This window comes from Micromesistius poutassou, assembly GCF_964030765.1.
Source record: "Micromesistius poutassou genome assembly, chromosome: 14".
Lineage (NCBI taxonomy): Eukaryota > Metazoa > Chordata > Actinopteri > Gadiformes > Gadidae > Micromesistius > Micromesistius poutassou.
This window is the reverse complement of record NC_140284.1, coordinates 19,268,074-19,281,194: the sequence shown is the minus strand read 5'-3', so window position 1 is coordinate 19,281,194 and position 13,121 is coordinate 19,268,074. Positions and strand designations below refer to the sequence as shown.

The following is a 13,121-nucleotide window of genomic DNA, read 5'->3' as shown; positions in this document are numbered from 1 at the left end:
TCCCAATTTTCGTGAAACCTCCATATGTATAATTATTTTCGTTGTTTTCGCTATTCTTGCCATTTAGTTATTATGCTTACTCCGGGGACTGTTAATCGATTTACACAGCTCATAGAAAAGAAGAGACCGGAAATGATGTTACAGTAGACCGGGGTAACGCTACAATCCAGGATCGTCTCTCATCCCAATTAATTCTCGCTCTTATGACTACGTCATTAAGCACGCCCACCCAGCCATGGCGCTTCCTGACTGGTCGGCGACCCTAGTAGCAACAGCATCCTTCTGCGGTGTTATCTTCATGTGTCTCCGTTTCGGCCGGACACTCCGGGTCGTTTTGAATAAATCCCTGGGCAGAGCCATGGCCCGCTCGGAGAAGCCCCTGTTCCGAATAGCGTGAGTAGAAACATGACATGTCAAACTCGACAACATCGTTTCCCTGTGCGGTGAGGTCCGATAGCTTAGCATCAATGTGGCCGTACGTGTTGTCTACTGCCTGTCAAACTTCAAATGTGTGTCACGAATGAGCCCTTGATTAAAAAAATCCCTTGTTTTCAGGTACACGTTGTACACAAAGACTCGACTGGGATACTTGTACTACAAGCGGCAGATGAAGAAAGCCCGGGAGCAGTACCCGACGGGACACTCCAGAGGCCAGCCCGTGGAGATGAATGGTATGCAACAGCTGTTCACAACGTGCTCTAATTAACTAGACCACTGTAGGAACATGATGAACCCGTACAGACAAAACACACGAATCACATGAAATAGTAAAACAGAAACGAAAACACTCCTGTCCTTGGAGGTATACTGTGTGTGTGTGTGTGTGTGTGTGTGTGTGTGTGTGTGTGTGAGACTGACGGTAATGTGTATCCTCATTAGGTATCAAGATAGTCCCTGTGTCAGTGCTCTCTGACAACTACAGCTACCTTGTGATTGACACCACCTCCGGCGAGGCGGTGGCCGTAGACCCAGCAGATCCACAGACTGTACAGGTGACCCCATTCACAACCTGCTTAAGGAGGATCCACCATGTCCATATGTTGTATATTATACATAGGACATATATTGTCCAGTAATATTCTATATACAGTTTTGTTTTATCTTTTTGTAAACAGATTCACAATGACATGTAAACATGACATTGACATGTAAACATCAACATGTATGCACACACGCAACACGTTTGTTCCTTGGTTTACATAAACCGGGTCAAAGCTCTGAAGATGATGATGCTGATTCAATGGAACTTCAACAATAATCACTTCCAGAAGTTGCGTGGGAACTTGTAGCAACAACAAAAAAAAAGCAACATGTGATACGATGGAAAGAGATGCAGGCTTCACAGTGTTGTAAATGACCATGACTCTGTGTTGACTCTTCAGGCAGCCCTCATGGAAGAACAGGCCGCCCTCAAAGCCATCCTCTGCACGCACAAGCACTGGTGAGAGAGCCTTCTTATGTGCCTTTCAGCAAACCAAACTGAAAGTCCTAGTGTGCATGCATTACACACTAGAATGGATAGCATTGTGCCAACGATACTGCTATTGTGTACAATACACAAAAGCAGTGGATATAGAGCGCCAACGACAACAGAGATGTGGTTAATGATCACAACCGTCATGTGATTTGAAGCCATATTCTGTATTCCAATGCTTGTATCCCGTGTACATCCAGCCTCTCTTACGCGAGGCATTGATTTGTTCCACTCAGGGACCACAGCGGGGGGAACACGGTCCTCAAGAAGCTCCACAGCTCCTGCCGTGTGTATGGGAACGCCGCAGACAACATTCCCGGCCTGACGCAGTAAGCGAGTTGCTCACGCTCCAGCATTACATTCTGCGTGCCGTTATGTCAGTCTGTTATTCAGCGACCTGGGGGAGGTCTACGGCAGGCGGTAACTCCCTGTGAGCCAGAGGAGTACACAGACCTGGTCACCCTTTAATGACAACACGTGAAATAACAGCACAGTCCAAGTCAACAGCAAGTAGTTTCAACACATCTCTTGTCGTTAAATGGGTATCTTCCTTAATGTGTGTGTGTGTGTGTGTGTGTGTGTGTGTGTGTGTGTGTGTGTGTGTGTGTGTGTGTGTGTGTGTGTGTGTGTGTGTGTGTGTGTGTGTGTGTGTGTGTGTGTGTGTGTGTGTGTGCGTGCGCTCCACAGCCCCCTCTCCCACCAGGACTCGGTGTCGGTGGGTCGCATGCACTTCAAGGCCCTGTTCACACCGGGGCACACGGTGGGTCACATGATCTACCTGCTGGAGGGCCGGCCCAACGGGACCCCCCACAGCCTCTTCTCGGGGGACCTGGTGTTCCTGTCAGGATGTGGTGAGCAGCACTCTGCCCCTCACCAGCGGCTTACTGTACCTCATCAACACCAGGACTCTGGCGACGGCTGCTTCCAGTCCCAAGGGATAAACACAAAGGGGAATGCGTAACGGGCCGGCCGTGGCTCAGAGACGGGCCGCCCCTGTTTTGCTTGATCAGGGCTTCCCCGCCGTAAGGCTGCGTTAAGGCGTCTGACGTCTCCCACAGGGAGGAACTTTCTGGAAGCCTTTCGATGCTTGGATTAAGAAGTACCGGCCAATATCTGTTGAGCCATTGTTTTGTTTAAAGAGTTCCAAGAAGTAGGGAGCGTAAGTTGTTTAGTTTCAATTCATCTTTAATCTTACGTTACCAATCCTCAACGGCTGATCAGATTATGATCCGTGTGTGATAAACACTACTAGTGTGTTCCTGGGGAGTCTCCGTGTAACGTCAGCCGGTCCTTCACAGGGAGGATGTTCGAAGGCAGCGCTACAACCATGCTGTCCTCCCTGGACACCGTGGGCTGCCTGAGTGACGACACGCTGCTGTGGCCCGGTAGGAACATCACTAGCCTGTTTACAAGAGCCTTGTGTTTGTGTTAAGGGAAGTCAACTTTTCCTCCTTGGTTATCTTTGTAGCAGATTTCCATTTTTTCCAAATTTATTTTTTGGCAGCTTAATCAACGGTGATGTGTGTGTGTGTGTGTGTGTGTGTGTGTGTGTGTGTGTGTGTGTGTGTGTGTGTGTGTGTGTGTGTGTGTGTGTGTGTGTGTGTGTGTGTGTGTGTGTGTGTGTGTGTGTGTGCTTGTCCAGGTCATGAGTATTCGGAGGACAACCTGCTGTTTGCTGCCGTGGTGGAGCCAAGCAACACTGCCAGGGAGAGCAAGTACCACTGGGTGGTGCAGCAGCGGGGAGAGAAGCTGTGCACGGTAAGGGACTGCAGCCCTTGTGATGAGAGCAGCGCTGGCACTTCATGTGATGTTTTACATGAACTCCCAAGGTCACAGCTGTGCTTCAGAAGAGTAGCCAGCAACGCAGTCCTTGTATCTCTCCCTCACGCTCGCTGCATGTAATCTGCTTAAAAACAGTTATTAGTTATTAGAGTTATTAGTCGGAACAGCCCAAACCACGCCATCTACCACCAGTCAGATGTATTTTGTTCCTCCACACACGCGTTCGCCTCCAGCCGGTACCAACCGGGCGGTGTTCGGTCTGCTTCTCCCCTCTAGTGTCCCTCCACCATCGGGGACGAGAAGGCCTACAACCCCTTCCTGCGGCTCCACTCCCCTGAGCTCCAGCAGGCCCTGGGGCTCCAGCAGCTCAAGGACGAGGACTGGACCGAGTTCAGGGCTCGCGTTCTGGAGGCACTAAGGAAACACAAGGACGTCTACAACCGCCGATAGGGCCCCACGCCCGGGGCCCCACGCCCGGGGCCCCACGCCCGGGGCCCCACGCCCGGGGGCCCCGGAGCGAGAGAGGAAAACTGAGGAAAACTCCCTTGTTTTGGAGCCCCGGATCCAAACATAGTGATAGAACACACTCTGAGATGACTTGTGAGGTTCATAGGCCGCAGTCAACACGGGCAAGCCAATTTCCATGCAACATAATGTGATCATGACTGTAATTAGCATGTGTGGCATGCTGTTATTTTTCTAGTAGTGACCAGTTTCCTGATTATTGTGGGTGGACACAATTTCAACTTTTTTGCTGTGAATTCTGAATACCACGTGGATTTAATAGGGGCATTTATGGTACTGTTTAGAATAACTGTAAGCATTCATTAGGTTCTTTGTGCAGTTCCCAAAATGTTAATGCTTTGTTTGTTCATTCTAGATCATTCTAGACATTCGAGCAGCACCTTTTTGTCTCTGTGTAAATAGTTTGATTCTAGCATATTCTTAAGGGGACTTTAGCTAGGACAGCCTTTTCTGTGGCCCAGTGTTTGTATGATAGGTACTGATATGGTTATTTGTATGTGAAAAACAAACATGGAGTCACCGTAGCTGCTAATGGTGGTTCCAGCGCAGTAAAAAAAGCCAAATGTTTCTGTGAACGTTTTGTTAGAATTTCCAGCAATTAATTGTTTTTACGAATTTAAGCTTGTATTGAGGTACCATGCAGAAAACTTTATGTTGGCACCTGTGATTAATTACTGTCTCAAATACCAGGGAAATATTGCCCACAAAAATTCATTTTAGAGCATTGAATCATTCCCATTTATTAGCCATTTTAATAAGGTACAATTACAGTTTTATACAATCATCTGCTTAAACATTATATAGTAACTCTCGTACTGTGACATGTTTTAAATTACAAGCATTTGATGGGAATATGCTTTTGGGTAGTCTCCAATGACTGGTATTATTTTGTAGCTGTTTTTGATGAAATTGTAAATGTGTCATAATACCTCATTGTATTTGATAAAGTTTAAAGTTTTTGACTGATAATAAATAGTTAATTGTTTATCTTTACAATTCAAAAGCACATGCCTACCTTGAGTTTGTTAAAATCCGGGGATGGATTTCTTGATTGCTTCAGGCTTTTACAAAAAAAGTTTTAAATGCTTTAGTTTAAAATGGTAATGGGTGGGTGGCCCTGTTGCTGTCTAGTCCCCCAACACTGAGGGGTCCAAATGGGTCTGATTATCACTGCCGCCCTACCCCCCCCAAACATTGGCAGGTTGTGAGTTACAAAATAACAACATTAAAATGTTAGTTGTACATGAAATGTGTGTGTGTGTGTGTGTGTGTGTACCTCCTTGTGTGTTTGTGTCAGTCTGCTGTTGGCGTCTGTTTTCTTGAGTGTGTGTGCATGTTTTGTTGTGTGTGCACGCATACGCCTGTGTATGTTTTTAAGACCACCACCTCTGAGGTTGCAAGTGCCAGTAAGCATGAAGTCATGGCAGCGTCACCCTGTGTGGGAGTTAAAACCAACCCCAGAACAATGACACTATTATATCTCCCGGTCCCGGCTCCCGGCCGCCTCCTTCCCTTGGGTTGTTCATCCATGTGTCCATAGCGTCTTCCTTCAGCCACATCAGCCTGCTGTGTTTGGTGACCATTGCGAGTTTGAGTTACTTTCCAAGTGGCCACATAACAAGGCTGCACGTCTGGACAATAAAACAAGGGCTACCCCTGACATTGTGTGTGTGTATGTGTGTGTGTGTGTGTGTGTGGTCGGCAGAAATTGAGTCCAGACATAAGCAGATACAGCAATTCTTTGTGCAGTTGATGCTTTCAATCAACGGGTAACATTTAGCTTCGTCATTCAGTTCAGAAAGTTTAAGTAGGAATAGAATATCGATTTTTATTTATGTAAGAAAATAAATATTGACCTTTATTTTCTCAATATCATTTAGTTTGTATCTTGTTCTTGATTCTAGCCCTTCAATCCTGCCTGATTTCCCTGTAGGCCAACTGTACAAAAGAAGACCAAGGAGGCCTAACTCAAACCCATAACCGAGAATCGTTGGTCATTGAGAGGTAATATTACAACAATTGAGGACTAATATGGGAACATTACTCCAGTAATATTTACTGTCAGAAGATGAATGGGTAGGCTAATATCTGGTAGGCTATTTTCACAGCCTCGGGGTCATTATCAGTGTGGCTCAATGGCAGGCTACATATAGGTCGACCTCTAGGGACAGTGTTTTGGAGGAATGATCTTGTTGGCCAAAATACGTTACTTTTTAAATTGAATTTTATTTTCGAAATGTATGACGCGTTTCTCAAGTCATGTGCCATCAACAGAGGGACATATAGTAACGGTTTAGGGCCAGCGTTTACCTAGGTATATAGGCCTACTCAAAGCTGTGAGCAATTAGACTCGGCATGGCTGTTGGAAACATTGTGGTAATGATGATAAATCTGCTTAAACAACGCGGCCTATATGACAATTAGTGCCTGAGGCTGAGTTTCCATGTGTGCCTTTAAAAGGGTTGTTGGACACGAGCAGCATTCAGAAGGCATAGGTCACTTCCTCTTCTCTGGATCTGGAACCGATTCAATACAAGTAGGCCTATACCAAGGACTTGATATGGGATGACTGTTTATTTCCGAATGATGTTTGGGAATTGTCTTTAAAAAAAAAAAATACGGCGGGAACACATGTGTTGGTTTACTTACTACGCTACGGTGGCCTTAATAGGTCTACCAACCTGAAATAATTGTCTATAGTCCAATATAGTCTGGGTAGGCCTAGGCATACATCCAAATAGCTTTACGCTATCTGTGGAGCTAGGATATTCAACCGTTTAAATATAGTTTTGAACTCGGGTTATATTAACTTCACGTTTATTTTATTTAGATCGAACTTATTTGTTAGGTTGTCGCCACTTTATCATTCACCCATGCGTAAATCTAGTGTGCGCGGCCTCGTTTCATTCTGACACCTCCTCACCACGCATAGCCTATACAGAATTTGACAGGCGAACCTCTTTTCCTGGAAAATGGTCCTACGTAGGCTTAGCACAGCAGGAATAGATCCCGATGTTGAGCAACGCCGCTCACTGGTTAGCAGTGACAGGGCATATAAGGAGGCTGCTGCCAGATGGGGAGCATTGCGCCGTGGACCAGCGCCGGCGAACATCTGGTTTGGAGAGCGGCTCGTTGCGCACTGCCTCAGGATGCGCGTCGTGGCTGTCCTATGGGTGTTTGGGTTTCTGCTGGATGAGGCGTATTCGTGGGGATTCCAAAACGGAGTGTTTCATAACTCAATATGGCTGGGTAAATAATGCTTCGTTTCATTGATATTTGTTTTGGTTTCCTCGTTCAAATCTGCCATATCCGAATAAGGCGTATTTGTAGGACGCGTTGTCTGTAGTGAGATTAGGCTTTTATTTAGTGTCAATTCCAACACCAATGTGCAATTTTCCTTTTCCAATTACATGCATTAAGCATCATAATATCATCGATTTCCTTTGACATTGTTCAAGCATGAAAATCTGTCTGAGCATTGGAAGGTTGAACTTGACCTTAATCATAAATAGGTTGAGAATATTTAGGATTACTGGTCCTCTTGACTTTGCTAATTTTCTTGGAAGAAAAGTGTGTTTTAAATATTCTCCAGAACCCCTCAAACAGGTTTTCTCACCTTGTACTTCAGAGTCACAGTACAATACACTTATCCAATTTAAATTTAAAGAAAAACACTTCATAAAATAAGTTCACCTGGTAAATATGGCTGCATTTGTTACAGACTCATACAAATTCACTCTTCCTGGTATTGCAGTATCATGTGTCATACCGAAACATCAGTGAGAGACCCACACCCCCTCCAACCACAGCCCACACACAAACACACAAACACACAAGCACTCACACATACAGACCCGCGCACACGCACACACGCTGACCAACCACAGCCCACACACAAACACACAAGCACTCACACATACAGACCCGCGCACACGCACACACGCTGACCAAGCCAGCAGTGTCACAAAATGGACATCTTTAATCTCTGTTCTTTGAGAGAAAACTTGATATGTGTATCGGTTTCTCCTAGATGCAGATAATCATTGTTGTTACAACTGGAAGCCACTGGCAGTGTGTCAGTGGCGGTATGTATCTTGGCTCATGAGCGGGAATACACTGTTTTATGACTGTGCTCTCCCCCCGCCCCCCCCCACTCTCTCTGACAGAGCAAGCAGCTGGCGTATACCACAGGGAATCGCGCAAAGGCAGATACCAGCTGACGTATAAAGAGGCAAAAGCTGTCTGCAAGTTTGAAGGAGGGAAGCTGGCCACCTATGACCAACTGGAGGCAGCGCGCAAAATAGGTGAGTTTAATTTCGGCACACACCAGACACACACACACACACACACACACATTATGTGATTATAAAACGGTCCATATGTGGTCCACACTGGATACCACATGGTTACTACCTGGGCCAGGTGACAAACAACTGAAAGAACATGGATTGAGCTGGACCTTTCCCCATATGTCCCCTGTCTGCTCATAGCATCTAAACTATAACATTCCACCAGGATAGGTAGTCCATCGCTGTAAACCCAGCGGAATGCCTTTAAAGTTTGGGGAGGGGGAGTCACAACTCGCTCAGCGAGGTGAACAGAGCTTGTTCTTCTCAGTGCCCGATAAAAAGCGTCTCAAAAGCGTCTCCCTGTGGGGCTAACCCTTGTAAAAGGCCATGTCCAATGTAACCTAGCTCCAGCAGAACAGTAAAAGGAGCCCGTTCACGATACAGTCCAGGGGTTCAGTGTTCCCATGGTACAGGGATTGAATCCAGTCCCCCAGTCTGTCAGTGGTTACAGCAGAGTGCCCCCCTCAACCCACCCCCCATCACCAACACCACCACCGTCCCACACCCCCATGGCAGTCGTAGCAGGAGGTCCTCGTCTCCTTTAAAGCCCTGCTCCCCTCGCTGGGGTCCGTAACCTGATTCTTCCGTAGTCACAGAAAGCTTGCAAGGCCGTTTCTTTTTAATACCCCCTGCAGACTTGAGTTTCCAGTTGTTCTCTAGAACCAAAGTTAACATGACAACACAATACTTACAGTACAACGACAGAAACGGGTCGTACACAACACAAAGAATTGCATCCCTGCACCACGGCACAAAAATAAAGAAATATGCACAAATACACACGGCACAAATGTATATTTTCGTGCTTCGTTTATTGCTCTTTTCATCACCTCTATGAACCTTGTTTTGCGGGGGCTTTAGGTCTCCATGTGTGCTCGGCGGGCTGGTTCGATAGAGGCCACGTGGGCTACCCCATCGTCAAAGCCGGCGCCCACTGCGGCTTCGGCAAGATCGGCATCATAGACTACGGCTACAGGATCAACAAGAGCGAGAAGTGGGACGTGTTCTGCTTCAACCCAGACAGTGAGTATACAGTGTATGAGTCAGACACAGACGTCAGAGGAGAGGCTGAGGTTGAGCAATGGTAAATATCTGTACGGACTGAAACATGTGTTGTAAAAGTGACCTGACTTCCAACTTCAGCAGCCCAGTTCCATCAGAAAATAAACAAGCCCCCAGGAGAGAGTGTAGATTACAAAACAGTAACCCCCCGTTATCCAGCCTCTAGAGAGCTAGTGTCCCAATCTCTCTCCCAGCGTGTGAGTTATCAACCCCCTCCGAACAAGGATAACCACACAGGAAGTCCAGCCTGTGGCTCAGGATAAGAGTTCAGTGGGTAGGAGGAGCACCAGGGCAGCAGAGCAGTGGAGCCATCCCGGGGGGTGAGGGCTGACTGTGGGCTGACTCTGGGCTGACTCTGGGCTGACTGTGGGCTGCTGCTGTCAGACTCCGGTTAGCTCCACCACTCAGTTTATGTCATTGTGAGTCAGCAACAAAGTGGTGCTGAGGTTTTCCCTCCTGCTGCCATGATCTCATTGACGTAAGCGCGGCGTTAATGTAGGTTAAACCTTAACACTGACCTAATGGAGGCTGGAGACGTTTATACAATAATAAAAGACAGACCGTTTTTTGTGAAAACATGGTTTGTATTGAAATGTCAAAATCAAGTGCTGTTTTAAATTGAATTGTTAAATTTTTTGGTCCTTTTCACTAAATGATCTAGATGTGTAAATGAAGACCATATGGCTTAAAAAAAACCTAAGATTTTATTACTATTATTATGTAATTAAAGCACAGTTGGCACACCTGTTATATATTGTCCCTATTCAGTGCTGGGATTTACTTTCCTTTCCTGCAGCTTTTGCTGCATTCTGTGAACATACACAAAATACAACAGCATCAGCAGCTTCAAAGAACATTGTGATTTAACGCCATTAGGAGAGATTTTCCCTAATTATTTTTATCAACGCTGTAGTGAAAAGGCATATAATAAAGTGTGTGCTTTACTAGTTACAGATAACGCTATCATCCATTGCCAATCACAAAATAACATAATAAAAATCCATACAAAGTTTGACTATGAATGTGCAAATTAGATTGGATATCAGTGGGCAGAGTGTATTTTAGTTGTGTAATTATTAAAGTAAATATTCAACTTTGTTTGTGTTTTTAAAATGTTATTTTGTGGTGCTTTGACCGTATTGTTTTTGAGTCGTCAAGGAAACATCTCAATGCATGAGTGGATTTATTTGCCTCTGTTAAAAGGCAGAGGTTATGGAAAATTACCGCACCCCCTTGAACCCTTAGAACAAGCTTATCCATTAAAGAACGTTTACTTTACCATGCATTCACCAACATTATTCCCCAACCTTGCATTCGTTTTACACACACACACACACACACACACACACAGCCACACCCCCACTCACACAGTTTTCTGAGCACTAACTCTACATGCTGTCCCACACAGCCAAGGAGTGCGGGGGCATCCTGACTGAGCAGCAGAGGCAGATCCGGACCCCGGGCTATCCTGAGGAGTATGAGGACGAGCAGATCTGCTACTGGCACATCCGCGTGCGTTACGGCCAGCGCATCCGCCTGCACTTCCTGGACTTTGACCTGGAGGACGACACCTCGTGCATGGCAGACTACCTGGAGGTCTACGACAGCTACGACGACATCACAGGCTTCGCCGGGAGGTACTGTCGTCCTGCAGAGGCCCAGAGCACATTGAACCTTTTCAGGTGTAGCCGTAGGATGAACACAGGTGTTATTTGCTGCTTTGACGTGCCAGGGCGCGGTCGTAGACTAAACTAGTGAAGACAACCCGCCCTGAACATGGACCCTTTTCAACCCTTTGGCCAACTCAGGTGTTGGTAGATGTAGGTAGGCAGGTGTTACATTTATGTGGGTCAAAGCATTAGCCAGGGTCAGTGTGTGTTTTCCTCAGTATTTTAGGACCACGATGTCCACCACACTAGTCCAGACACATCAGATACAGCGTTTTCAAATGTATCCGAAGACGACATCTCTGCGAAAATGGTCTATTATTAATAATGATAAAGAAAAGATGACAAAAATCGACCATAATTTACCTTTGAACCATACCAATGGCATTCCATGTTTGTCAATACCACACCATGCTGGTTCATGCCACACCTTTCAAGCCCATACCACACCATAAAAGCCCATACCACAGCATGCTAGGACATACCAGAGCATGATAGTCCATACAACACCATACTAGACCATACAACGCCATGATAATTCATACCACAGCATGCTAGTCCATACCACGCCATGTCCATACTAAGCCACGCTAGACGAAACCACACCATGCTAGCCCATACCATGCCATGCTATCCAGAGTAGGCGGCTGTATATGATTACGCAATCCTTGTTCAATGTATCTAACCAGGTCTCTATGCAGGTTCTGTGGTGATGACCTCCCAGATGACATCATCAGCAGTGGTGAGAAGTTTGATTATACGTCCAAACACTGATTTAATGTTGACTGTGATGTCCCTCAGGTAGACAGCAGGATACCTGCTTGCACACAAAGGTTTTGCTTTAAACATGTGAAGACTACAGCGAAAGAAAGTGACTGAATTTATATTCAACACATTGAGGGATTTTCTTAGATTATTCTTGTATGTTGAGAGCATGGGCATGTTTACAATTATATGGTGGCACAAGTGTAAATAGTTGTCCTTTTTTTTAAATTTTTGTCCAGGAAATGTGATGACCCTGAAGTTTCTCTCTGATGCGTCGGTGTCAGCGGGGGGCTTCCAGATGCAGTACATCGCCTTCAACGCATCACTTCTCTACCAGGGCCACACCAGCCCCCTCCCCTGACCTGTCACTCACAGTCTGACCACCAGCCCCTCCCCTGACCTGTCACTCACTCTGACGTACACCAGCCCCTCCCCTGACCTGTCACTCACACTCTGACGTACACCAGCCCCTCCCCTGACCTGTCACTCACACACTGACGTACACCAGCCCCTCCCCTGACCTGTCACTCACACTCTGACGTACACCAGCCCCTCCCCTGACCTGTCACTCACACTCCGACGTACACCAGCACTATTCCTTGTGTCGTGATGACTTTTATTAAGTTCTTGCTGTAACTCTTGCTTTCGTATTTTTTTGATACAGTGATATTACAATTATTTTACATTTTTATTTTGTGTTCTATTTAACTTGGTGAATGTTTGGTTCGTTTTTGAAATGCCATACTTGAAAACTAAATAGACCCAAATTGCAATGAAAGTGGTTATCAGTTCTGCTGTGGTTTATTTCATTAGTTTGATTTGATTTTGTTTTGATTTTTAAATTAAATACAATTAACAAACTTGACATGTGTTCATGTGGGAACGACCAGATGCATACAATATCTTATATATATATGATATATATATATAATACATTTATATACATGGTTATATTACAATATCCAGGGTTGCAATGCAGACCAGCTATATGGGAGCAGTGGCGGCGCAAGGGGGAGGGGCTTATAATATTTTGGCGAGAAGCACAGGATTGACCAGACAGGAGCCCAAGTTATCTCGTGGCCCATACTCCGCACAACCCTGAGAGTTGCCTTTATGTAAACCGCATACACACACACACACCTGAAACATACATCATACACACACACACCTGAAACATACATCATACACACACACACCTGAAACATACATCATACACACACACACACCTGAAACATACATCTTACACACACACACCTGAAACATACATCATACACACACACACACCTGAAACATACATCATACACACACACACCTGAAACATACATCATACACACACACACCTGAAACATCATATTACCCACAACCGCGACCGCCTCGGTGTCGCCGAGCCTCCCAGGATCTGTAGCGGCACTTGGCGACCATGGCCGTGATCAGCACAATAATATAATAGTATATATATATATATATATATATAAAGAACATCGGACTGACTGTTAT

General features: G+C 45.7%; 2 protein-coding genes across 3 annotated transcripts; both read left to right on the top strand.

Annotated features, from left to right (window-relative positions):
* Positions 1 to 235: 235 nt before the first annotated feature.
* pnkd (PNKD metallo-beta-lactamase domain containing) lies at positions 236 to 4,777 on the top strand (the record flags this gene model as incomplete). Of its 2 annotated transcripts, XM_084478494.1 has the most annotated exons (10): positions 236 to 393; positions 556 to 671; positions 880 to 992; positions 1,383 to 1,441; positions 1,711 to 1,803; positions 2,162 to 2,325; positions 2,773 to 2,859; positions 3,117 to 3,232; positions 3,533 to 3,726; positions 3,769 to 4,777. In XM_084478494.1, 9 exons carry the CDS (start codon positions 236 to 238, stop codon positions 3,704 to 3,706), a joined length of 1,080 nt encoding a protein of 359 aa, XP_084334620.1. In that variant the 3' UTR covers positions 3,707 to 3,726; positions 3,769 to 4,777. The 2 variants fall into 2 exon arrangements, with proteins under 2 accessions (XP_084334620.1, XP_084334619.1); XM_084478493.1 differs by having other exon boundaries at positions 3,533 to 4,777.
* A 2,153-nt stretch (positions 4,778 to 6,930) lies between these two features.
* On the top strand, positions 6,931 to 12,158 carry tnfaip6 (tumor necrosis factor, alpha-induced protein 6; the record flags this gene model as incomplete). The annotated part of the gene is made up of 6 exons (XM_084478001.1): positions 6,931 to 7,030; positions 7,948 to 8,085; positions 8,992 to 9,153; positions 10,601 to 10,829; positions 11,561 to 11,601; positions 11,864 to 12,158. The coding sequence occupies 6 exons, from the start codon at positions 6,931 to 6,933 to the stop codon at positions 11,983 to 11,985; spliced, it is 792 nt and encodes a 263-aa protein (XP_084334127.1). The 3' UTR covers positions 11,986 to 12,158.
* Positions 12,159 to 13,121: the final 963 nt, after the last annotated feature.